The 27,987-nt window shown below is 36.3% G+C and overlaps 1 protein-coding gene across 1 annotated transcript; it reads right to left on the bottom strand.

Annotated features, from left to right (window-relative positions):
* Positions 1-15: 15 nt before the first annotated feature.
* Positions 16-27,835, bottom strand: DNAI3 (dynein axonemal intermediate chain 3). Its single transcript, XM_021526832.3, has 23 exons — positions 27,799-27,835; positions 22,293-22,376; positions 22,005-22,043; positions 18,327-18,508; positions 17,688-17,792; positions 16,708-16,845; positions 15,105-15,304; positions 14,739-14,855; positions 13,880-14,064; positions 12,839-12,963; positions 12,649-12,738; positions 12,089-12,208; positions 10,632-10,760; positions 8,649-8,722; positions 7,082-7,226; positions 6,267-6,354; positions 5,461-5,591; positions 4,037-4,100; positions 3,544-3,674; positions 2,687-2,891; positions 2,207-2,298; positions 825-958; positions 16-260 (listed from the first exon to the last, which is right to left on the bottom strand). The coding sequence occupies exons 2-23, from the start codon at positions 22,360-22,362 to the stop codon at positions 254-256; spliced, it is 2,571 nt and encodes an 856-aa protein (XP_021382507.2). The 5' UTR covers positions 22,363-22,376; positions 27,799-27,835; the 3' UTR covers positions 16-253.
* Between the last annotated feature and the right edge of the window lie 152 nt (positions 27,836-27,987).

The following is a 27,987-nucleotide window of genomic DNA, read 5'->3' as shown; positions in this document are numbered from 1 at the left end:
AAACAAATAGATAAGGTTAATGAAACAATAATCTCTCACTGTAAAATTCTTTATTTCCAAAGCTAAACATGTTCTGCTGAAATAGAAGTTTTTCAATAAGAAGTTTGCTGGTTCTAGAGGTGATAATGAGCTCTAAGCATCCAGTGGGGAAAGTGTTTCTTGTTTCTAAATCCATTGCCATCTGCTTCTCCAGCTCTAGAAACACAGTATAATGTGCATTTTCTTGATCCTCCATCTCTTTAGTTTTCTGTAGTCATACACTGAAGAAAAGAAAACATACCAGGCAATAATGCACTGTTAAGCTTTGAAACCTGTATGTGACCCCATTGCTTTGCAGTGGATTGTGCCACTGCTGTCACAAATTAATGAAAATAGGCATCACCATGGGCTACATCAATCAACCAAAGAAATGGCAGTTTAGTTATTATAGCAGTTCAGTATTATTAAACCATTTACCAAAGAATGGATAGGCAAAATTCATATGTAAAGAATGGAAGGCAGGAATCCATCCTGGCTTTAAGGAGCAATGTTTATAGGGCAGCTGACAAAATGTAAGTCTTTGAACAAGCAATGGGTGTAAAATGAAAATTTATAGTTGTTAAATGTCCATAGGCTCTAATGCTCCAGTGCAGAGGGTTAATTTGACCAAGAAATGTACCACATAACTGGGACCATCTTTTCCATTCTTAAGAACCGTAGATATGAAATAAAGAGCTGCTAAACCATTCTGATTCTGTCCATCCTGATTTTTTGTGGAAAATCTTCTCTAGCAATACAGATAAAAAGAAACATAGAAAATTTTCTTAATTCCAAGTATAACATACTGTTTTCTGTCTCTCTGTCTCCAGTTCAATTTCAATTCTGTTTTGGCTTGAAATTTTTCATACTCTTTAAACTCCTCTTCACAGTACTTCAGATATTTAACTTCTCTTTCAAAGTAATCAAGTACATTGGCATGCTGTAAACACAGTGACAAACAAGGGTCATTACATGCTCAGAGACACAGATCTCTTGCTGATGATCTGAATGGTATTAATATTTTATCTAAATTGGAAATACAAATATCCTTATTTATCCCAGTAGTTTGCAGCAAAACAATACAAAGATGTGACCAACTTCAGGCACAAAGAAACCATAAACTACCATACTTCAGTAGTACATTATGTATTTATTTTATCTGGGTTTCTGTGTTTTAGTTTTTATTAGTCTCTTCAACAGCCTAGTATTTTTCAGTGAATACTTTGGTTACAACAAACGTAATCTAAACATTAGTGACTGTTCTTTGGTTGATAATTCTGCAGCACCCTATAGAGTTTTCTTCCAAAGCACAGGTAATCTGTGCAGAAGCAATGTGTTTCCTCAGATCACTCAGTTAGCTCCTGCCTTGCTTTGGAGCAGTTATTTTTGCTAAAATGAAGCTGCTGACATGATGTTTTATTGCTACTGCATCTCTGTGCTTGGCAAACCTTTATGGGATGTTTATAAACTATTTAAGTGCTTACATAAACATAAAACTGCAATAGAATGGGAAGATAATTTTGTGATGGAGTAACAGACTAGGCAGCAGGCAAGACTGCTAGACTGACACACTAGCTGGATCTTTGGCTGGGAGGTGGAGGAAAAGAAAAACTGAAAACTACGTAAAAAAAAAAGGAAATTAAAACTGCTTGTATTATTCCCATGGTCTTTGGTTACAGGTAGTCCTTATTTCAAGAGCATGAAGGAGTGGGAATGTTAGTAACAGTTTTCAAAACATGCTCTCACTGAACTAGAACCAGATATAAAGACATGTAAATTGAATTATCAAATTAAAAGGAAAAAAAAATTAACACAAATGTGGACAGGAAGGTGTAAAGAAAAAGGAATTCATTATATATACATTACTATGCACTCTAAAACATTGTTTTACTGTGTGAAAGGTGTCATTTTATGGATGTGGCAAAAAATGCTGACCTCTTAATTGTGTTTTCATGTAGCCAGGTTGGAACAGTGGAATTCTGCCACCTGTCACTGAGATTTCCTTTAGTTGACTCTTATCTAAATTCTGTACAAAGCCAGTTTGGCTACAGGTGATCTTTGGAGAATATGGCTAGTCTGATCTCAAATTAATTGCCATTTGAAGGCATTTTTGTCTAGGCAGACTTGTTTCTGTGTTGGAGTTTTCAGGATAAAGTGTCAAAGATATTTAATAAAAATTCTTACTAACCTCATTACTTGAAGGGTGACATAATGTTTGACAGATTTCCAAAATATGCAGAACTCCAAGATTGTCAGAAACAGCCAGAAAATGCTGCTCTGCTGAAAGATATTTGACAAAAAAAGTATAAACAATCCAAATTCCAACAGCAATGTGAACCTCCACCCAGAGACAAGCTACAGAGGATTCTTTTTTTTTCCTTGTCTTTTTAGTTTGTTGTTCACTGCAGCAAAAAAACCAAGCTTTTTGCTCTGTTATTTTATTAATCCCTTTAAAGATTTTCTTTCAACAGACTTTTTAAAAATGAAATATTTTCAATTGCTTTTATGCCACGGTAGCACACTAAGAACTGATGTATCTATTTTTGTATGTATATTGTTCAATTTGTGAAAGTATATAAGATCTTATATAAGATCATTTGTAATATTTGTGTCTTGGGCCATTTTGCAAATAGGGTAGCACAATAAAGTGCAATCACCATACACATACCTGAGGCACTGGAGGGGCTGATGAAAGTGATGGTTGATTTGGAGATGTTCTGGAAATGAGATGGCTCATGAGTTTTCTTCAGTAAGTCCCAAATATCTATAATTCCATTGTCTCTGCCAATGAAGAAAACTCCTGGTCTTGTTAAGGACCATTGTCCCGCAGTGTATCTTCCTGCAGAGCAGCTTGACTGAAGGATTGGTCCATTCTTATTTTTTTAAAAAAAAAAAAAGATAGACCAGACAATCAAACAGTACCATCAACTCACTACTTTAGATCTTCTGTTTTTGGAAAATGCTCACAATTTTAATTGTTCCATTACAAAAATTGTATCAATGGCAAAATTCCTGCTACCTGCTGCAGATAAAAAGGATTGTAGGGAAGTAAAAAACTTGGTATTTCATTTCCAGTCTCTTCAGGTAATCTGTCTGTCTGCTGTGAAAAACTGTGGTCTGGAGATTTTGTCAGGTGCAACTAACCTGGGTTCCTGCATGAGACACTTAAAAAAAAACCCCCCATGTTTCTTTGTTTTCATGTGATGAGGAAACCTTGTCCTAAAATACAAGTTCTTCAGATTTGTTCAGCAGGCAATTCTCTAGCAGGAGAAATGAATAGTTGGGAAGTTATGCTTTTTACAAGGGTGGAATTTAAGAAAGTCACTTCACTTTTTCTGTAAAAGGCAAGTTTACTAAGATTTATCTAAAATAGTTTTCTGATGTGAAGAAGATGTAAAGCTTCTTTTGTATCTGTTTTGTTTCTAAGATATGAAGCTTCATTACTTACATGTTTCTGAAAATACAGTCTCTGAGCCTGACTTGTATACCTATCACAAATATTACAGCTGTGTTAAAGTAACTTACTGTAACTCCTTCTTTCCAAATGGCAAACTTCTGGCCTCCAATGCTTAGAAAGATGTCTTTAAAAAATGGAGATTTCTGGAGAGTGTTGATAGTTTCGGTGTGGAGAGCGTATTTCTGGGAGTGCTTCTGACCTAATGGAGGAAAAAGGCAGCTGCTTGTTACTAGTGCCTTAGGGATCAAGAAACAAGAGTGCAGGACATACCACAGGCCTGGAAGATATCAGCCTCTTTTTTTTTTACTCACAAGGTACAGGAATTGGATTTACCACAAATCTAGTTACTTCCATGATTTGTACCAATATCTTTGTGCTATTTTCTCATGCCAGCTAAAGTGCTTGCACTTTCGAGGGTGTACTGTTAAATTCAGGTGTTATCAGTGAGAGAGATTATTAGAGCTATGAGTAAGAACCTTAGAAAGACAAAGTATAGACACAAATATTTTAAAGTTAGCAATATATTAAATCTTAAACAATTCTTGAGAAACTTGAACTTACTAACTGGTTTTGCTGTATTCGTATCAATTTTCTTTTTCCACTCAGAATAAACAATTTCTCCATCCTGTAATGCCAAAGAAAATCAAGCAAATGCTAATGTTAGAACTTGGTGGCTTATTTCAAAGTGACTTGCTTTTAAGCTGGGACTTTTCTTAATTATAACCATTGATGCCAAGATGATGTTTTGCCTTTTCTTTTATATACTTTTTATATAACTTTGATGTAACCTTAGTATTTTTAGCATGCATACTTGTAATTCTTTAAGTCTAATAACTTAGCATAGTCCTAGTGTTCTGTTAGGCCAGGAGACCAAATATCCTAAAGGCCCTGTAGCAGGAGGCTGGAAAACCCTACGTTGTCTTGGGAAACCAAGGTCTTCTCTAGAACATCCTGTAAACTGGAGATTTGGCCCATCCAGAGGGAATTCCTCAGATAGGGGAATATCACGCCATTCATCCAGGCCTCCCACTGGGGATAAGCCAATTTGGAAGGTCTATAAATTGTATATGAGATCTGTTGTGTGTGTGCATTGCACTGCATCCCACCCTGGGCAAGGGGTGCAGTGAGATCCTTATTAAATACTGAGGTAAAACCCCTTCTCCCTTAACCCTGTCTGGCTCCCGATTTTTAGGACCAGGGAAAGGCATCACCATCATCAAATATGATCTGAGTTAAATTAAAACCTGAATTTAGAGCCAATGACTGAAAACACAGTATGATTTTGCATCACCATTTTTTGGTTATGTATTGCCAGAACTGCTTTACTTGCCATGATGTATGTAGGCAATTCTTCCTGCAGAATTAGGTGTTTGTTTTTGATAGTTCCTGCTTTGCTCCAATATTTGGGGAAAAGCTGACTGGCAGCAAAAAGGTAGCTAGGAGCCTGATTTTCATTTCCATATGAACTCAGAACTGGGAAAGACCCACGAATTTTAGTAGCATAGGGTAGGTAGCAGGCTATGAATAGTTGGAATTTCCAAAGGGGAAATTAAACTGGGGGGCAAACTGTAGAATAAATGTTTTCACATGACATGTGGGAAGACATTAAAAAAAATTACTAATATTATGTGTTCTGGAATAAGGAAATACTCTTTGGTTCCTAATAGCTGGTTAAGCTCAACTATATTGTGGAAATGTCTTTTAATTCTGCTCTTGAAGTAAGGGTTCATAGTCTACTGAATATTGGAGGTTTATTATTTTTAAGCATGTAGCTAAAATTATTATTAATGTATTAATAATATAATTAATTAATATTAATAATGTATTAAAGTAGAAGTAAAAGGTGGCATATTCAGAGACATAATTTTAGTTATAGCTGAAGAAAATGTGCAAGTCCATACATTTGTAAAACACTTATTTAACTGTTCAGTTTTTCAGATATCTTGGATTAACATTTTCATTGGCAATACATTATTTTCACGTACTTCATTCCCAACAAAAAAGTCTGTGGATATACTGTCTAACAGTTCCAGATTTTTGCTTGAAGAAACACTCATCTCTGTATATGGGCTCTCCTTGATGGGTGCCCTCAGTGTGCTCCGAGATCTCACCTTCCCTGGGAAACAACAGTGACAAATTTTTGTTACACTCTGGAATTTATTAGACCAAGCAAATCCTTTGGTCTTGTAAAGGTAGTTTGTTGATAAGGGGAATTTCAAGAAGAGATATGAAGAAAGACTGCCAAGTAAAGCAGCAGTTCTGTAGGTTTGCTGTTTCCTGCTGGAGTCTCCCCATTGCTGCAGTTCTGAAGTCAGTGATTCTTATATCCAGACACTGTTAGGGTAGCAGCATCCTGTCCTGTGCCAGTTTTACACAGCACCAGTGTCTCTGTGGAGCTGCCCTTACACATCACCCATAGCTGCCACAACCAGGAGCTAACATCTTTGCTCCAGGGAATGGATTATGTTTCTAAAAATAGTTTTCTGTAATGGCTGAAAAGGACATATTGTTTCAGGGATAAAGAGATTGTGTGAGGGATTTGCATAGGCTTTTAAGTGAAACTGGATAGAGTCATTGTGTATATTAATTGCTCAGTTTGGATTTTTACATGTACATTTCTTCATAGTCAGTACATGTACATCACGCACTGAATACCACTATACTTAAGAAATATTTTTCTCCAGCTGTGTTTAGCTATACAGCATTTTGTTGCTCAGCATTTATTATGTCTATACTGAAATACGAGCTTATTAAAAACATTTTCCTCTGTAAGGTGTAATAAAAATATTACCTGGGGGTTTGTAACGATACTGCAGTTTCCTTAAACTGATTCTCATGGGACCATACTCTGTGTTGTTATCCCTTTCACGCAGATTTATCTGTTCAGGAAGAAGTGCATTTGCTAAACCGTTTTGTCAGATCTTTGAGGTACAAGTCTAAACGACTTTCTGCTGTAATGGAACAGATCTTTGCAGTGTGTTTGTAATGCTCCACAAACAGTATTTGCTGCCTCACATACAAGCATGGAAAAAATGTGTTACCTTCTTCCTGTAAGAATTTTGCTTTGTTTCTAAAAAAGCCCAAACAGCCCAGCTCCAGTGGTCATGCTTGTTCAAAAACTGTCAGCTGCAGGTATTCTGAGCAGCACAGATCAGCATACCTAAAATTATAACTTCTTTTTCTTACCTAACATCCTCACTTTTTTTCAGCAACTGTTATGACTGTTTTCATGAGACTGAATGTTGGTTTGCTAGCAATTATGGTTCTGCTGTCCATGACCATCTTGCACTGTTTGGGACCCACTGAGATAGCAGAGCATCTGAAAAGGTTGACAGGAACTTACACTATTTACACAACTGCTTTTGCACCTACTGCAGTTTTTTAGAAGCAGTTGTGCTGTTACTCATTAATTAGCTTCTCAAAATGCATTTTATTGAAGTTACAAAGGAATGTTGAAGTATTTAATTTCATAATCAGAAAGAAAATCACAAGGAAGTCACAATTTTCTAGAAAAAATAGAATTGGGACGCAAAATATGTTCCTTTGGAGTTCTGGCCATATTTACAGTTTGGCTCAATCCCTGTGTTCTGTATTTGTGGACACTACCTTTATGAGTGGTTTCCAGGAGAGATCTAAATCCTCATCAGTATTTGGACCAGGGGGCATGTGAGATCTTTTCTCCTCCTTTATTTTCTGAGATAAAAATTGTTCACGACGTTCAATGGATGGAATATCCCAAAACAATATTGAGCTGCAAAATAATTGTATAGTGTATTTTTAATAGTGTTTTGATTTGCAGCTACATGCAATTTTCTTTCCATTTTAAAGCTTGAGGTTTTTAAACCTTTTCTCTTCAAGCCTTAAATAACAGTAGAGACTCTGAAATCAGACAAAGGCTCGATAATTAATTGCTTCTTTTGCAAATGATGAAATATATTTCTTAATTCACCCTTTCATTAGTTTATTATACCAAAGCAGCTAGATACTATTCATAGTTTGTCTATGGACAGTTATTGGGTGAACCTACTGGCATTGCCTGGATGAAGTTCCTGAAGACTGTAGCAGGTAATTCAGTAACTCACATTGAAGATCAGTCCCAATTTTTGTGTGTACCAATTAATTTGCTGATGATCAAGGCAAATGGTCCCACTTGTATTTGTCACCTCCTTGGAATCTTCAGCCCTCTAACTGTTCCTTTTGTTCTACTCTGGACATTCACTCACAGTTTTGATATAGCCAATGAAACTTTCCTCATTGCTGATATCTCTTTCCGTTTTCTAACAGGGGTTGCTCAGGGACCTGTGCTCTTCAAGTATGACATTACAGTGACTTCTCTGTTCTTGACTTCAAAATATTTTCAATTTGGAGCCCTGGTGCGTGAGTAGTTAAAATAATTTCTTCTATGTGTATTACTTGCATTACACTGCAAACTTATTAAGAATTGCAGTTGCAATCCCACTTCTCATTTAATTCTTCAAATTCTTCTCTCTTATTTGATTAGGAAAAATAACTTAGCATCCTTATAAAATTTTGCTCTCTCTGACACTCCCTTTGATGATTAAGCCCAGCCATGCAGCCTTGAAGCCTTAAAGCTCCTGACATCATGAAAGGTAAACATTTATTTCCACTTTTTGCATTCTGCCCCCTTGCTAGTCTTTCATACAGAATAATAATATAACTCTCATGTCTATTTGGTCCACAAAAGAGGAGATTCACAAAGAGTAATTCTGCCAGCTAAGTCTCCAAATTTTTAGATAGTTTCCAGTATTTCTGTAGAAATAAGGCTTAGAATCTTTCAACAGCTTTTTGTGCATGTCACAAAAACAAATATAAGTGTGGGGATGTGGCTTTCCAAGCTAATGCATGTGTGATCAACACTCTTCTGCAGAGAGTATACACGAAATATATATATATATATATATATACATATATATATATATATATATATATATATATATGCAAGGAGTTTCAGTTAACAAACTCTCAATGCCTTTACTGTAAAAAGTTTAACTGGGCAAGAATGCAAAGTGCTTGTCTTCTGCATACAGAATTTCAGCTATTCAGGATACACTGATGGGAACCCAGAAATGTGCCAGTTAAATAATGGATTCTACCTCATAAAGCTTTTCAAAGGAAAGTGGAAGATGTCTTGTAGAGTATGTATTGTACATACCAATCAGGGGAGCAGGTTACAAGCTGCAGTTTTTTTTCATCTTTGGTTTCAGAAGTACCACCCTTTTGGTTTTCCTGAAAATAACAGTAATAATTATTACAAGGGAAGAAGATGATGAAAGACAAAAATCACACTCTGATATGCAAGTACTTCAACACATAAAACAGGCTACTAGAAATTAAGTCACTGTTTCTGCTTGGCTAAGGTTTGAAAATCAAGACTCATTAATTTGCAGTTATAAAGTCAAAGTATTTTACAAATATGCTTCAAGTGAACTGATACCAGCTTTGCCTGCTACACACCTAAAATTCTAAATTAACTTAGCAGGATAAATACTTACTGGTACCATTGCAAATCAGACCCTCTTTAATTTGCCATGTTTGTAACTTCTTTTATGCAGCTTAACAAAAAAGCCAGTAATTGAGAAATTTATCTCCAACAGTTCAATGTAGTGGGAGTGATGTGTCTTTGCCAAGTTTACACCATGGGTCATCTATCTTAAATTATCACTTGGCAAGACCTCACTATGGGATTGTAATGGTGCCTTCAAATGTTAATTATTAATAGTTTAGTTTGTATGTGTGGGGTCATGCAGATTTTATACTATTTATCATTTACTAAGTCGTTATTGGTTTATAGCAAATTAATTTTAATTACTCAGAAAAATAAAAGAAAGGTATCAGGGGTAACAAGGCTAATCAAATCTAACTTTAGTATATAAAAAACAAACATATTTTGGCACAAACTGTGCTTATGAAGTATGTGGCAAAATTTCAGCTAATTTTTTTTCAAGCCAAATTGGGCCTACTCTAATTTTCATTCATGAGTTTGTCTATCTGGAATCACAATGGTAGTAATGCAGCCAGGCAAAGCTGAATTAGGATCTGGATATAACTTTCAATAATTTTTCATTAATATGTAATTATAAAGCTGCTTATTTTAGGAACTGTGCCATAAAACCTGCTATGTCATGCAAAGGCTGACATATATTCCATGTTTATATAACAAAAAGTATGTCCCAGTACATGTTGCTAAATACTGGCAAAGTGACTCCTTTGTCAGTGTTATTTATTAAGCATGGGTCTCCTGTATCTGTTATCCCAGATGAACACAAAAACAGCCTTCTGAGCCTAAACTTTGACTAAAAAACCCCACCCAAACAACAAAAACCACAACAATGTTCTGCTATCCAACCCCTTTCTTCAATCTTTACATCTGGTACCAGTTAGTATCCATGACTACTACTGTATAAACTAATAATGAACACTGGGATCAGCTGACATTTGATGATATATGTGTGCCCCTTTTCTCAATTTCTGGAAACGCCACTAAGGACTGTAGTATCTCTGAAGTCCTAATTTTTTTTTCAAGAATTTATTAATATATAATTTCCATTAACCTTTTAAAGATTTCCATTTTCCTCTTCTTGGCCTGCTTTTCATTATTTTGCATTTGACTTGCATTTGCATTTCAAATTAATTTGCAATACTTTGATAGTAAATCAGCACCCTATAGACTCTAAGTACTTTGAAGCTTTAAAACCATAATGGAAAAAGTACGTTTTGAGTAGTCAGACAGCATCTAAAAAATTTAAGTGACTACAATAACACCATTCTTGGGTATCCAGATGTTTAGGTAATTGAAGTTACTTCTTGGAATTCTTAGTGACAGGCTAGATTGCTCATAGTAGAAATTAAATATATTTTCAATACGGAAGGCTTACTATAATTTTGCATTATACATTTCTGTAAAGTTAAGGAAATTTTTTCCAGTACTAGCAGATTCATATCAGACTAAGCACAGCACAGCTGTAAAGCACAATCAACATGACAAGAGGCACCAGATTATAAGTGTTTACTAAATGCAGTGAAAAATAATTAATACAAATATTAACTATTTAGTATTTTTCTCTTTAGTTTACATTAGGATTTATGAGGTAGTAGATTAGAAAAGCAATAAAAAGAAGTGAAATTTTAAACTCACCTCAAAGTTACATGGTAGCCACTTTACATCTTCTGCTGGCCTTGTATGACAATATGGTGTGGAAGAGGCTGCACAGTGTCTCACTAGAGGTGGCTCTGTGCTACTCTGCTGGACTTGCTTAGGTGATGGCTAGAAATGTTTGAAGAAAAGATATCTTAGTGTGTTTTCAAAATAAAATAGATCTATCAAAGAATAAAAGGTTACTTTGCATTCTGTTAACACTTTTTCATGTATTTTAGATCAGTTTATAGAAATTTTTAGGGGTCTAATACCTTCCACTTGAGGGAAAAAAAAAAAAAAAAAGCAAAGCATCAAAACAGGCCTTTGGATATAAAGCTCTAAAAAGATTTCCAACATGCCTCCACAGACATGCAGACATGATTAATGTCTCCTCTCTTAGGGCTTTCTTCTGCTTCTCTGTTCATAAACATCTAGAATACTTTCAGTATTGCTTTCAATAACAAATATCTGTATTTGACAGGCTTTGTAAGCTAAGAGTGGACGGTCTATTGGTGCCCATTAAATAACAGACTTGTAAGTTGCACAAAATGCAAAAAACCTTTTTAGCTGTACTAATCAGGTAGGAATCATACTTGATAATTGTGATAATGGCTTGATTTAATGAACTCATCAGGTTTCTTATCCTTTCTAGTGTCTCATTGCAAAGGATATCTTGTCCTCTCTTTTGAGTCAGGATACCCTCACCTGCTTTTCCTCCACAGACAACACAGATACACTGCAATATACTTACAGTAGAAGCTCTTACCATATTAACAGCTGTTGCCTTGATTTCATAGAATCATAGAATGTTAAGGGGCTGGAATGGACTTAAAGATCATCTAGTCCCAGGCCCCAGCCATGGACAGGGACATGTCCCACTAGACCAGGCTGCTCAAGGCCTTATCCAAGCTGGCTTTGAACACTGTCAGGGCTGGGACAACCACAGCCTCCCTGTCCCAGTGTCTCACCATCCTCACAAAGTAAACAATTTCTTCCTAATATATAACCTAAATTTTCTCTCTTTTAATTTTTTCCCATTACTCATTGTCCTTTCACTACAGTTGCAAACCAAGAGTCCTTCTCTGGCTTCCCTCTAGATTCTCTTCAGATACTGGTTGCTGTGAGGCCTTCATGCAACCTTCTCTTCTCCAGGCTAAACAGCCCCAACTTTCTCAGGTTGTCTTTGTAGAGGAGGTGCTCCAGTGCTCTTATCAACTGTGTGGTCCTTCCCTGGACTTGCTCCAACAGTTCCATGTCCTTCTTGTGTTGGGGGCACCAGAGCTGGATGCAGTGCTCTGGGTGGGACCTCACCAGAGCAGAGGGCTGAACCCCCTCCCTTGCCCTGCTGGCCACACCGCTTTGGATGCAGCCCAGGATTCAGCTGGTGTTCTGTGTTGCCAATGCTCACTGCTGGGGAACCCCTGTGCACCACATCCAACCACCAGCCCCAGAATTACCTCAATCACCACTGCTGCTGCTGCACCTGGCTCACCCTCAGACGAGTCAATGATTTCATCAGGAACAGGCTTTGTACTTTCCAGCTTTTCTTCATGTTTAGAAATATCCCACAATACAACCTACAATGATAAATTACTATATTAAAAATTATATTTGTATATGTGTATTAATATGCTGTGCATTAATACACTTTTTTTCAAATCATGGAGGTTTGAGGAAGCAGAAGAAATTCACTTTCTGCACTAGAATTTATGAAGTCCTTAAAGTATCTTCTCTTCAGCTTGATGCAATCAGAAAAAAGGTTACATTTGTCTCTACAAACAAGTCTTTACAACTTGACCCATTTATCAGTACTACAAAGAAACATTGTACAGTAATGGCGCAGCTATGGAATAATCATAACTTCAGTCCAGGATAAGAGAGTTTCAAGACTCTGTGATATCTGTCTTCTGTCTGTCTCTACGTGTTACTTTAGATGTTGAATATATCTCTTCACCCTTATTCTTATACTGGAAGAAAATACAGAAATATGCAATTTTATTCTTCAAAAGCGAAAAACCTGTCCATCAATGCAGCCACCAGCAATGATATTTGGATCATGTGGACTGAACTGAAAGCAACAAATGTCTTCAGGAGCCTTCAACACCAACTAGAGAGAAGAAAAACAAGATAGTTTAGAAATAGTCACACTATTTGTTTGTTCTCATGTTATTTAAATACTTGGCATATTTAAAGTCATAATTAAATACCTGGAGGCAGAGAGGGTGAAACAAACTCCAGAGAAGTATAACTGGCTGATGTAGCAATGATTTATTAGAAAGGTTAACTTGTTCTTCGTATGAAGACTGCTGTCTTGCTGACAGTGCTATAATCCCTTATCAAAAGAGAAAATAAATTTTCTCAAAAGAGACAATTCAATTTTCAACACATTGATAATTATCCTAAATGACTTGTATTCATACCTTCTGAATACAGTGAAGAAAACCCACCAAGCAGGAAAGAAACCCCAAATAAACCAACCATGTATGCTACTTTTTTTTCAGATCCATTTTAAGGAGGCTATTTTTGTTACTTAACATTAGGTTATTTTAAAATGAGTCACAGAACTTATGCATCAGGATAAAACTCCTCTTTTTTTTGCTCATGCTCCTCAATGGTGTAATACTGCACCTGAAGTGATGTGACAGGTGTGTAGTCCTGGCCACCCACCATGACAACAAATCTTTGTAACCCAATTGTTTTTCTTACCCAGGCTGCAATGTTGGTTAGTAATATGCTGGGAGCTGGGGCATTTATATAGAACTTGATTGTGCCTTTGGGTTTGGCCATGCAGAGCAATAATGCACAGCAGGGAGCGGGAGTTGACATTTCGTGTGTCTTGTGATGCTCCCTGGCACTCAGCAGAGCCGTGTCCCACTGTGGCTGTGACATTCCTCACCAGTACTAGGCATGCCATGAGAGCCAGGCATGGGCACAAGCACAACAGTATGCAGAGCCATCTGAAGAGTCTGGCACCACAACCCTGCTTAAATGAGCCTCATGGGGGGAAATTTCTCTTGCCTATAATCTCCACTTATACATTAAAGACTTTGCATGGCCCATAAGAATTCTACAAAGAATTTGTCTAATTTTCCATTTTGCCTCAAATTGGCAGTTCAAGCAGAGATACTAAATCAGTTTTGATTTCTTTTTAAATTTGAAAGCTGATGATTTTATGAAAGATGAATATTTTATAGCTGTCATTTAAGACCCAGAATTGAAAACTCAAATCAATACTTTAACTGCATTACCATAAATGGTTGGATGCCAGCGAATGCAGCTAATGCTTCTGTTCTTGAGGTACTGCACATCTGTAAATGATTGGTATTCTTTAAGATAAACATCTGGCTTGCCTTCTTCTTGGTCTTCTGCTAGGGCCTTCCAGTCATCAAAAAAAACGTCCATAATTTCATTTTGCTGCAGTGCAATTTCTACTCTGTTTTGTGAAAAGAACAGTTAATACTTCAACAATCCAGATGTGATTTCTCAATAGTAGAATTACAAATATTTCTGTAAAGAGGTAATTTCTGTTTTTCACAAAATTATGATCACATTAGTTAAAAAATCAAGTATCAATTCCTCAGTGATGTATCACTGCAAGGAAACAATCTTCTGTTTGAACAGAAATAGCTACTATATCAAGAATTTAACTCTGTTTTTTTGTGGACCAAGTACAGAGCAATTGTCCAATTCTTTGTGCAAAAACTGTCATTAAGTAGGACTTGTCCTACTTAATGGGACATGGCTAAGGGCATAATCATGGGGAGAAGAGCACCTTTGCTCACTGCACAACCATCTGCTTGAGTGGGCAGTGTTTGAAAGATCAGCTTTGCAGTTTGTTTGAAAAGAGGTATCACTATCAACTTTTTTGAAATCTATTTAAGGCAACATTCATATCCATATAGCATAGACTTCATGGTTATTTTCACATAAACAAGTATTAAGTTATTGTTTGTTAATATGATAATAATAAAAAAGGAAAAAAGTATATATAAACAAAAAATAAAATTGGTATTTCAGTAGACTAATGATCCATTCAGACAAGAGTACTTGCTTGTATTCTGTATTATTTCAGGTAAGTCTTCAAATGTTCTGCTGCAATAATTTTACCTTAAACGTGCTGCTGTAAGAAATTTTTTCAGCGTCTCAGATGACAGACTCTCTGCTTTTTCTTCATTTGACAACTGCCTTGGGTAATACTGCGTGGATGCATTTTTTGGATAGGTCCTACCCAATTGGAATAAATTTGAATGTAAGTATAGAAAATATTTCAAAGACAGAAATATATGTAATGTGTAAAATTTAAATATATAGTTTTTCTAGATGCTTTTTAAAAAACATTTAAGAAAAAAAATGCAAACAGAGCATCCAATTTTGTTATATTAGTCAGTTTGTAACTGAATAACTCCAGGATTTTAGTTAAGAAACAGTACATAGCTTAATTAAATAAGCTGATAAATGCTTTCTCATACTTACCATTTTGTCTGAGTACTAGTTTCTCTTAGTTTTGGAACCATTTGCACCCCCACATCCCTTTCAAGAATTTTAATACTAAAAGTATCATCTTCATAGGCTGTGCATTCAGCATAGCTGTCTTTTTCATCTGAAGCATTCTTGTCAGTAAATGTAATGGGTGCACCAAACTTCCTGCGAACTCGAGAGATCTTGTATTTAATCTGGAAAAGATACATTTCCATGGCTAGCAGAAAAGAAAGCTTTTGGAAAGTTCATTCTTTAAAATGGCTGCATTCATATAATTGTAGAATTAGTTCAGTGAATAATTTCTGTGTTGAGCTTACTCATATTTCTGCATTTTGAAATTCTGAAGTGTTCTTATAAATAAACTACATATGTAATAGACAGGTTTGTATTTCTAAAACTAGAAGTTGTAGCATTTTTGGATTACTGCTAGTGGGACAAAAGAATTACATTTTCAAATCCATCCAGTATCAAAACTGCATATTTAATTAAAGGAATTATTTGCAGAAAGGCTTATGTAATACTGATTTAGGCTTCCAAGACCTAATTTTCAGCTCTTCCCTCTTGGTGGAATTCTCAACTTTGGGAGAGGCATTTCAACTTCCTCTCAGTGCCTAGGGTGAGAAAAGTACTCTGAAGAATATGCAGAAAAGTTCAGAGTACTTTTCCTTATGTTGAGAACTAGGAAGGATGAAGGGACATGTCTTGACTTCTGCCCACAAAGAGAAGTAGGCACTTTATTTCTGGCAGTAGAGAGGTATTGCTTTGTCTTGGGTTTCATATCCAAGTACTTTTTCCCAGCATTTCCCACAGAACTGGTAAGGAAAACAATGCAGAGTGCAAAATATGGAATTCTTAGACTGTGAATGTGTCAAATTGAATGACTGTGAAATAGCTTTAGAACAATCAGACATCTTTTTAGGTGTAAGCAAGATGTTCAGTTGCTGAGAACTATCAAAACTTAGCCATTCTTCCCTGAAGAGGGACTTAGGTACTGAGTAAAAATCACTAATAGGCAGATACTTGGAGGTGCCCCACACATCACCAGTTAGGTGACAACTGTGAGTGTATCTAGTTTTTGGACATATCATTTTCTCTCTCTCTCACTCTCTCTCTCTCTCTCTCTCTCTATGTATATATATATAATCTGTAGATGTAATTAATTAATTATGTTCTTCTGTAAAGTCAGCTTGTAATACCTGAGGATACTTAGACTGTTGCATGCTACTTAAATGCCATTCATATACTAGAACTGTTCACTGAGCTTCATGGAAATGGAGCAATGACTCCCATCGTCATCTGGCCAATTGGTAAATTGAGCAAGGACTTTTGACCTTACACCTTAAGAAGCTGTTATATCCAATGAAGTGATACATGCCTTATTTGCAAGACTTAAAGAGAACAGAGTTCAAAAATAAAAGTTTCTGCAGCACTTTTGTTTAAAGTTTAGCTATTTCTCTATTTCTGTTAGTTTTATTGAAAGACCTCAAGAAAAACTAGGGTTACAGCTTCCAATTTCCTGACTTTTTTTTTTAAGGAACTTAAAATAAACATAGGGGGTTTATATTTATTTAATTGACTAACATCTGTTGATTCTGACCTTTGTATCCCTTTCTTTAACAGATTCTTCTTCAACTTCCTTTTCACTGCCAAGGGAAACCCAAGGTTTGTGGACTTCCAGAGTTTCCACTCTGTTTTCTTCTTCCGATTCTTCTCTTTCTTCTGCAGCTGCTAGAGACTGTGATATCAAACACTGAGAAATGGTACTTTTCCAAAAATTTGTTACTGAAATGTAAGTATTAACAAGAAACCCAGGTTTCAGTCTTCACTCACACATTCTTTACTTTTGTCTCAGTGCAGTGACTCTGCGTATACTGTGCCCCTGGGCAGGGCTGGCTTAGGTCCTGTTCATTTGTGCATTAGAATTTTCCAATAATATTTAACATTTAACTACTAAATAGAGACTCTTGTCTTGAAAGCAAATAATTTTATATAAAAACTATTTATAGTGATCTTTTTCTATTAGGCTCTCTGAGCTGGAACTGCATTTTACTTTTCTTAATTTTTGCTTCTCCTGATTCCCTGATGCTGGATGGCAAACTCATATAAACTCATATTGAAAAATTATATAATCCTTCTATAAACATTCTCCTACAGTGCAGTGTACAAGTCCTATTTATCTAGAGCTATTTAGAACTCAAGAACATTTTCATGATTTTAAGAATAAATTCATAGATATTATGAAAAAATAAGTATAATACTTCTTTGAAAACACACTATATATTTGTTTCCTGTTATTTTTATGCCTGAGAAAACTGATTATTAGCAAAGAAAATGAATGCTTATGATAAAAATACAGCAGTGGGGGTTACAGGCCCTCTGAAGTAAAATGCAAAAATTAATTTAACCCTTCTCAGAATAAAATATATTTTCACAGTGATACACATATATTTCTATGATCAGCTTAACCATTAGAAAAATACTGGGTGCTTAAAAATACCATTCCTGACATCTTTGTTTGAGACTAGATTCTGAAATATTTATAGATAGAACAATGCCCTGGTATACTTGAAATTTTACCTGTAGAAAGTTTTCCTTGGCTTCTTCAGAAGCAATAATATAAAAGTTCTCTCCATACTGGAAGACTGGATCAAAAACTACCAAGAGTTCTTCCCCTGGATATTCCTATTTTAATGAAAAAAATTAGTGGAAATCTGAAAACAAATAATATTAAAAACAAACATGAGGTTGTGACTGGCAAAACTATTGCCAATTTAGTATCTTAAGTTAATGTTGTATTCTTAGCAGAGAATTTCATGTGGCAATTGAAAGGAATAGATGGGGTTTATTTTGTAATAAAAATAACTCTGGGACAAAACTAATCTTTCATACAGACAATTAAACAGAAAATAAACAGTTTTAATGATTCTCAACAGATAGGCCATGAATTAGGGGAAGCCAAATATGTGAAGCTCTGTCAGTTCACAGAATCAAACCAAATAGTATTTATGTTACTTTTACATATTTTCAATTTAGAGTTAATAGAAAAAATGCATGGCAAGCCATGAGAAACTTCGAGTCAACAATGGTCCATGACCTCTAGCACTCAGATATTACAGAATCAGTGTGTTTACACAGAGTCAAAGAACAGACCCATTCTTCAAAAGAATGGACACTAAGAGCATAAGTCTTAAAGTGAGAATGAAATATGCTACATACTAGGACAACTTTTTTGAGAGGGTAGAAATCAGAAGATTTAGCTCTTGTTTTCAGGTCTTGAATTATGTCCTCTTTTTTAATACACTTGAAATAATTTTCTTCTGCAACATCTTCATCAGGTTGCAAATTAAAAATTTCTTGGGTCATTGCAGTCAAAAGCAAAGGAAATATTTCTGGGTGGCCTTTGAAAAAAAGCAAAATTGCATGCTAACTTCAGAGTGTTGTTTAAACATGCATGTACACTTTGATAACTCTATGTCTTTACTGGCTCTAGCATAATGCCTTTTAATCTCTCACCTTTGTTTTTGGTATTGAAACACAATACAAATTAGATATACTTTATTAATATTTGAAAAAACTCTACCCAACATTTTGCACATAATGAATATGATTTCCCTGGTATGGGGGGCTTTTTTTCTTCTTGATGAACAGGTTATTAGCAACTTTAGTGAAAAATCTTTAATGGGTTGGTTTTAATATAATATATATTTTAATATATTAAGGGCAAAACCACATGGTTCTGACTTAAGAAAGCCTTTGAATAAATACCCCGTGGTCCTTCCTTGTAGGACAGCACCATATTAAGCCAAAATTTATTCTAGGCGAGGCTCCTCCCAAGTAAGGATGATTTTCTGATTTTGGACTTTCACCCCATTGAGTTCAGAGTGCAGGAGAGATTATTTCTCACTAATCAAATGAGACTAAAGCAAGCTCACTGAGATTAAAGTCAAATATTTATTTTCAGTTCTTGTGGAGAATATACAGCTCTTGTTTTCTACACACATGATGTCTGTTAGGTTAATTCAGAACAAGACATTTCTTATCCTTGTGCTAGCATGGACATCTTCATTGGTTTGGGAGAGGCTGGATGCAGTTAGGTGACCTGTCAGCTATGCTCTGTAAACTCAATCTGAGGATAATATGTAGTTCTCCTTATTGTGTGTGCCAGCTGCATGTGAGTAAGGCAATGTGGATAACGCTGGTTTTTCTTACATTACATGTTCTGTCTCTAGCTTGCATTACTGCTCTAAGGGGCTAAGATCACTCTAGGCCCAGCTAGTTGAATCCTGCCCCTGAGACTCCTCCTTTGCTATACTGCTCTGCTAGCAGACTCATGCTCCATCTCAGCTGCCCTAGTAAGAGCATTCCTCATAAAGGCCACTACATTTTTGCCTTAGAAGTTTAGTTCATCTTTTTGGCGAACTGGAAACTAAAAGATTTAGGGACATGTATACTGTGTACTGTTTTTCTGTACTGAAATGTGCTGGCTGTTGTGATAATAACAGATACTTTCTATCTTTGTTTCAGTGTCTTGTCTTAATTTAAATTATTTTATCTTAATTCCCAGCACCTGTGGGGTTTTTCCTCTTTGTGCATGCCTTGAAGAGAAGCTGACATACTCAAATGATGATGGTGACCAGCTGTGTCAGCATGTTTTGAGAAGTCATCTCTTATCTAAGACAACAAGGACTAACAAAACGATAAATCCTCCTTAATCTCTGCATAATCCTAGTGCATAATACATTATGTTTGATGAATCTGACATTTATCCTTCAAAATCTTTCAGTGTTGCTACTCCACTGCATCTGCTCTACCCTTGTCATTGCTAAAGTTAATGGCATGCCTGATGTTTCTGGTGCATGCTACACTGTTCCAAGTATGGATTACTTAGTGTCCACTACTTATTTCATAGGACATACAATCTGTTTGTAGCATGCACTGCCATTAGTTCACTTTCATCACAAACTGCAATCAATATTGCATTATTTTCCTTTTTGGTATCTTGGAGATTTCCAGGATTTCTGTGTGGATGCTTCCAAAAACTACAGAATCATAGACATGTTGATTGCAAAAGACCTACAAGTCATCTGGTCCAAACTCTGCTGCTAACACCAGACCTCAAAAATCCAAGCCAGCAGTAATGGTTGTTTTAGACATTATTGTTTGTAACAATAAGCTTTTATGGTGCTGGTTCTAAAATTCTGACTCATGTGTACAGCCTCGTGCACAAATGCTAATGCTGAAAAAGATTCTTTTAAAGAGATGTAGTTTTCATTGCCAAATGGAACAATACAAACATGCATTAAAGTTAAGCAAGAATACAATGGACATCACTACAAGAGGAAACAGAGTATGACAGATAGAGTATCATTTTTTTTTCATTGCTCTGTTGCTATAAGCCCAAGCTAAAAACAAAGTAATGATTGGAATAAAAATTACATCTTTCAGTCTAAAGAATTAAAATTCTATATTGCAGAATATTATTTTTAAGAGAATCTATAATATAAGGAGCAGATACTGGAGTTCTTACATTATAAACATTTTAATTGAATGTTCTTTTCCAGTAAAAAGTGTGTGACATCTGATCACAGGCTTCACATTATTTTTCTATTAGTAAATTGTATCTGTATCATTTGTAACAGACAGCAGCCCTTAGTGCTAGGAGAACTTCACAAAAGACCAAGAACCTCTAAGGAAGAAGTAAAGAACACTTGCAGGCCGAAGGAGTGCATGCACGGTGTTTAAATCTTGCACAGGCAGTGTTTGCTTACAGCAGTGCTGTTTTCCTGCTTTCAGCAACACATTCCTAGCAGTACTTCAGCTGTTAGAGCTCGAACCTCATTTGCCAGTAGGGGGAGGTACAATTCTCTCTTACTATCTCCTGCAACACTGAAAACACATTTTTTAAAGTACCACTTTAATCATCGGAGGGATTACTTTTTGTGCATTTTCATTAACCGCAGCTTAACCATTTTGGTGATGCTAACCAGAGAACAATTTTCACCCAGTGCTCATGTGATTATGGAGGAAAACAAGTGATTTACAGTTTATTTTAGAATTACCTAGTGTGTGTATTCCTTGTTTGCCACACTGTTTTAGCTTTTAACAATAAAAGCTCTATTGTTACAAGCCAATTACAGCTTGTAGCTGGCTGTAACTGCCTTGGACTGTTCCTGTAAATTATAGATAAATTTTACTTTGATATCAATTTATGTTCAAGGGATAATTGCACAAATCAGACCAGAAAAAAAAAATACAACCAGAAATATGGAAAATAACAAATCATTGGAAATCATTAGGTGTCTAAGAAAAAAGAATAAATTTGGATAATTGCATACTTTTAACCATTAACTATGGCCATGCTTAAAACTGAACTTTACTTGAACATAAGGCAAATTGTGCCTTTTAAATGGTTAATTTTTTCCCCTACAAAGAAAAAAAGATGCTAATCAACATCTATTGGTAGCTACAATTAAGAACCACAAGTGGTTTCCTAAAATAATCTTGTAATGAAATTTAATAATGGTTTGACAAAGATCAAAGATTAATGAATTACAAAAAAATTCATGTTTTTCTTTCAATTGCTAAACTATTTCTAAATTGCGAAGATTTTGCACCCTATAATTCTGTTATGATGCTTATTTCCTCTATCCCAACTCCTCTCAAACTGAGAAAAAAAACCTCTTTTAAAACCCATACCTGTTTCCTGCTGCACTGCCTGCTACTCAGAGAGCCACTGTAATTACTGTGACAGCTGCATTTCTTAATCGTTTCTATTTTTTCCCATTCAGAAAAAAATATTTTCTTTTTATTTCCTGCATTAGTAACACTGAAGCTTCAAAATACTTTGAGTATTCCATAACTACTACTTTAAAGCTCAGTCATCATAGCACTTACCTATACTGGCCATAGAAAGATCAACTTCATCCTTTTTACCTGAAATATAATGACATGATGTTATCAGTAGTGTTGGTTACAGAATTATAATGAGTCATTTTACCTCTCTCATTTATTTATATAAAATAGCATATTTTAATTGATCTCATGTCTTTTAAATGCATGGGGCCAAAATAAGTAAGGTAGATCTCACGTGAGCCCAGTTTGCTGCTTGTTTCATTGTTGCTGCACCTTACATACCAAGATGTGTTTCTTTTACCTTTTCACGGTTCATTAGCTTTGCTTTACCTTTCTGTTTCTTTGCCGGTGTTTTTGAACCTTTTGAGTTGGTCTTGCTGGATTTGACTTTTTTTGACATTTTTTCAGATTTCTCTAGAGAAAGATAAGTATCATTAATAATTTTAAATAGATAACAGAATGCACCATGTATGAGTGAAAATTTGGTCCATAAAAGACTTTATGTAGCTTATCATTATAATAATAATTTCGTATGCAGATAAAGGTATGTTTTATAGTTTTAAAAGCTGTATTTTCATATCATGTGTAATAGATGGAAAAATTTCTTTTGCCCAGAGTGTTTAAAAATGAACACTGATTGTCCAAAATAGAGGCAGGTTAAATTAGGATAGAGGTTCCTCTTACTGAAATCTAAGGACCTGAGATGAAATGGGAAGATCATGGGTGAAAATTCGCCAGTTATAAATGCTTGTCCCAATGTTTGTAAGTATAAATCATTACTCAGCTGCACAAAGCATTTCTATTTGCAGTTTATTTTTCTGTGTAGCTCTGTGGATGACAAGCTCAGAAAGAAGATGTATGCCTGATTAAATGTAGCACCAGACAGCAGGAGATGATATTGTACAGAAGGCTACTCCTGTTTCATTTGCTCTCCTTCATCCCAATATCTGGAGAAAGGATTAGAACAGTAGTGCAGGAAACTCAGTTCCATGGCAAGAAGAAATGCAGTTCAGCCTGCCCGCTGCTCAGGCTGGACAGCACCATCATGTGGGAGGTGCTCACATAGCAGCCGATGGAACAACTACATCAGGATGGCCCAAATTCTCTAAGCAGTGATAAAATTGTTTGGTGTTAATATTGAAGAGCCAGAGGTGTTCAGATGGGATAGGGACAATGGGATTCTCACTTCGTTTTCATCTTCCCTCATCCATGTTCACACTTTTTAACACTGTAAACTGACTGGGAGAGAAACCATTTCTTAAATGTCTACAGAGCACCTACAGTATTTGGGTGCTATTACAATTTTACCAATACCAAGAGGAAGCAGATGCAGATAGGACAGAAAGAGATGGCACCTTCAGGAATGCTGGTATGACATAACTATTTCTGATTATCTCTTACAGGAGCCACAGACTGTCTGTGCACGTGAACAGTACATTTACTGTCAAGATGCTTAAGGTAAAAAGCTGAATTTATAAAATAAATAGTCTGTCTTGGGAGTTTCCTTATGAACAGCCTAAAAATAGTGAATGCTAAAACAAACATGCTGTGGCCTGTACATTTGCAAATTCAGTGGCATACCCAGACTGAGAAACAGCGGTTCACTGTTTTGTAACACAGTTCTCAAATACTCCAGAAGCAAGCAATATAATCTTAGCTTCTGATCTAAATTTTAGATGGCCACTGATGGCAAGATATAGGTCATGAATTATAGCCTAATGGAATAGCTGAGGTTTGGGATACATGTTGGCCTCCCATGAACTCAAGGTAAATTTCGGTGTTGGCTTTAATGTGAGCAGTCTGACACTCTTACAACACTTATTCATTTTTCTTTTCCACTTCAATCAAAGTAGAAAAAAATATACTCTATAAATCCTTAGACTCTTTCCTGTATCATACTGAATCTTGCAGATCATAGGTGGCAGCCTGCATCCATGGCATGTTAGTGTATTTTCTCTTTTTAAATCTCTCTTGGTTATCTCTCTTGCATTGACAAATGCAGTCCCCTTCATTAATCTGTCTGAAGAATAGTGGCAATTTAATCTTCTGCTTCTTCCAAAAAGCAATGATAATACAAAAGCAAAGAAAATTAATGTTTCAGAATTCTGAAACTTTTGCTGTGCATGGGATGATGTTTTTAAACACCCCCCCATTCATATATAAATGAATCTAATGAGAAAGTTGGGAATTTTTTCTGCCTTCATTCTCACAGTCTTTTTGTCTAATACAGGAGTAGAAACACTGTTAACATAGTTCTGTGTAAGCCAATATATTTTCATATATAGATATGAATTATATATATATGTATTTCATATATATATGTATTTTTAACATAATCATGTATAATCTTTCAAAGGAGCCTATAGAGTATGCTTAGCTTATAGTTCTGAAACACTCAGGCCTACCTCACTGAGAGTGCACATCAACTCAGACAGTCAATAGAAATGAATTTTTCCTTATTTAAAAAGGAAAGCTGTGAAAAGCTGTTTCTTATCTATCTTCTTGTATACTTTACATATAAAAATTGCAACATATTTAGTAAATGGGTTCCATGACTATTCTAACTTGAAACCAACATTTATGCCTCTGTATAAGAGAGACAGCCCTCCAGGACAGGAGATGAGGGCAGCTCTTGTAGAAATTAGTTGAAGGACAATATGAACAATCTCATATATATTCCAGTCACAATGTCTTACTCCACCATTTCATAATTATGCACTGCAACAAAGCTAGTTTGGAAATTTTGGGTGAGTTCCTCTGAGTATCCTAATCTCTAAGTCACATGAATGGAGGAAACACTGAGAAGACTGACATAAGTCACATCCTATGTTTAGTAAAATAATTTGCAAATAAAAACATCCCTTTCCTTTCAAAGGATTTCAAGTATATTTTACCTATAAAAACAATTAAAACTCTTTAAAAGGGTGTCCCAGGAATCCCTCCTTCACTGAAAGGAAGAGGCATAGAGGTAGATGCAGCACCATAGAGAGAAGGGCTGTGCTGGTGAAGCTGGTGTCAGTGCCTGGTGCATGTATTTGCATTTGTTAATAGGAAAGTGCTCCTGTCTAAGGGCTGCAGATGAACAGAGCAGTCAGTGGCACTGCTGGTGCTTCCCTCTGGGGTGCACACAGAAAGCAGATGGAAACGGACACAGTGCTTGTCCTCTTTTACAACATCCCCAACACCTATGGCCCTGTCCCTCCATCATCCTGCGGCCATGGGACAGGGGAGGCCTGCAGAGAAAGTGAAGGCAGAGCTTCCAGAAGCTTCTCTGCACGCACGGCCAGGCCCACAGCCATTTACAAAGCCTAGATGCAAAGTTGTTTTTTACATAGGAATATGGTAATCTCCAGGCGCTCCCTTCAGGAAACACACACACCAAACTTTCAAATTTGTACTGAGGAGCAGCCTTTCATACCTCACCTCTTCCAAAAGAGTATAATAGAACAAAAGTCCCAATATGTAAATTAAAAGCTACTGTTTTCAGTAGTTACCTCTTAGTTTGGGGGTTTGCTTTTTTCCCCCCTAAGTTTTTATACAAAATACTAAACGCTATCAAGAAAGCCATGAAAAAATCATTCTGTATTAGTGGACTGTTTGAAAATGTGACCAAAATGATTGATTTTTTAATCTGTGGTTAGTTCCTATTCTCTTAGGGGTTTTTCTATACTGCTTATTTAAAAAGGACTTGTCAAGGCACACACAAATATATTATGCCTTTCCATTATGTTTATAAAAATTTATGATTCTATGATTGAGAAGAGGTTGAAAACAACACTTAATATAATTTTAAAAGTGTAAAATCTATATAAAGTTATTGCTTTTGAAAATCAATTGTCATGAATATTACCATGTATTTTATTTTTAGAAAGTAAGTAATATTTAGGTTTCATTAATTATGTTAAGTCTAGTTTTTCAGCAGTTTTTCAGTGGAACACAGTGTTACATTATGTAATTGCTAAAATCTGGGTAAATATTTGACAACTTTGTTTGACATTTTATGGCCTAATTTGTTTACAGATGGCTCTAATATTTTGTACATTAGGCTTAAGAGAAAAAATAAGATCAGAGTGTTCTTCTAATCATTTAATGTACTGAAACATTTACAGCTAAAAACAAATCCGTGAAGTTGCTAGGCACTGCAAAAGGCAAAAACTAATTAGCTATCAGTTCTGCATCTAATTTTAGGACACAGAATGATTCATTAGTTGTCTAATTGAATGGTTTAAGGTCAATTTTGTGTGCAGTACTATTTTAGGACTGCAATTTAATATAATTTGGAATGATGGAAGAATTGGATGCATGTCTATTTTACAAAAGCACTACAAGGAAAGGATCAAAACCATGTGCTAATTGCTGTTTTTGTTGTATCACTAGAAAGCTAAAACACATATTTCTGTTGGTAAACATTTAGGAACTTGTTAAAAATACCATCTTGAAAATTACTTTGTATCTCCAGAATGTCACATGCAATGTTGCCCTTAATTAAATTTATTCTAGTTTACTCTACACAAAGAGCAAATAATACAAAATTATTAAAAATTATTAATAATCCTTGTGCATATTTGGACACAACTTCACTGTATAAATTGTAAGGAGTAAAGCTGAAGTTCTGGAAACTGCCAAATAATTTCAGCATATAAATAGTTAAATTTGAATGTACCTGGTTTCATATTTATAACTTTTCATTAAATCAGGCTTACTTGAACCTGGTGTTGATTTTGTTATTTGATAGAAACTAGTAGGTGTAGTTACAGTATCTGGGATGGTAAGTATAATATGTGTAAAATTAGGTTAAGAATTAATAAGAAAGCCATAAGACAACAAAATGGAAAACTTCATTAGAATGTTGGCTAATACTGGGGTCTGATTCTCTCCTTTCGTTTACTCAAAGAGAAATAGATAAAAATTGGAAAAGGTATAACAAGGATGACTGAAGACATAGAGCATATTTTCTACTGGGAATAAACTAGGATTATTTTTAGCCTGAAAATTATATGATAGAAGTCAGTGAAATCACAAGGGACACCGAGAAAGTGACAAGGAGGTGCTGATTCATGGTCCTAACACGAGATCGAGCTGGCATCACATGAGCTTACAGATGTGGAACAAACAACTGGGAACAAGCAACAGGACTGCAGAAGTGTTTCATTGCACAATAAGTGTGTGAATTTGAAAATATACTGCCTGTGGACAGGACAGCTATCAGAAACACACAGTTCCAGAACGTAACAGGGCAAACTGACAGATGAAAAATTGAGGGTTACTAAAAATAATCATAATACATGTGGCTGTAGAAATTAAACCAAAAAAAAAAAAAAAAAAAAAAAAAATTAAGAAGGGGGGTGCAAAGGGTGGAAATATGGCTTTATATGGCTTTACTATTATCTTGCCTAGACAGAACTTCTGGTATGAGCCAGTACCGCTGGTCTATCGTAACAATTTGGTTGGTACTTAAAAAGTTACTAAATATGACATAGAAGTTGTCATAACACGGTCCCGCCAGGAAGCAAGCAGTAACATATACTGCGCTGTCGCGACTTTTGAAACAGCAATGCTATATTGTAAAAATTTCCATTCGGTAGGACTTCTTTAAGCGGAGGTCGGAGACATCACGGTCCGGCGTTTGCGCGGGTGGCTGGTACGCAGCTGCGGGGCTCGCGGCGGGGCCAGGCCGCGCTCGCCGCCCGGCTCCGCTCGGCCTGGGCGCAGCCCTCAGGGGCGGCGGCGGCGCGGGGCAGTCGCGGCTGTGCCCGCGGCTGCTGCCCGTGTGCTCTGGGCACCTCTCACCGCCCCACAGCGCCGCCGGGTCCCCTCCGAGTCCTTTGTCCCCTACCTGCGCGGCCGGCCCGGCGCGGCCCGCGGCGCGGTTGTCACGGCGACGGGGCCGGCGGTGATGGGCGGTTCGGACAGGCAATCAGCGCGCTGCTCTGTGAACCCGCCCCCGCGCCAGACAAGAACTACTCGTCCCAGCACGCCGTGCGCGGGAGCCGCGCCGCCGGCGGGACTCAGCGGCGCGGGGCAT

The sequence above is a fragment of the Lonchura striata genome, chromosome 9 (genome assembly GCF_046129695.1).
Source record: "Lonchura striata isolate bLonStr1 chromosome 9, bLonStr1.mat, whole genome shotgun sequence".
In the NCBI taxonomy this organism is placed as follows: Eukaryota; Metazoa; Chordata; class Aves; order Passeriformes; family Estrildidae; genus Lonchura; species Lonchura striata.
Note: the sequence above shows the minus strand (reverse complement) of the source record. Positions and strands in the feature narration are given on the sequence as shown.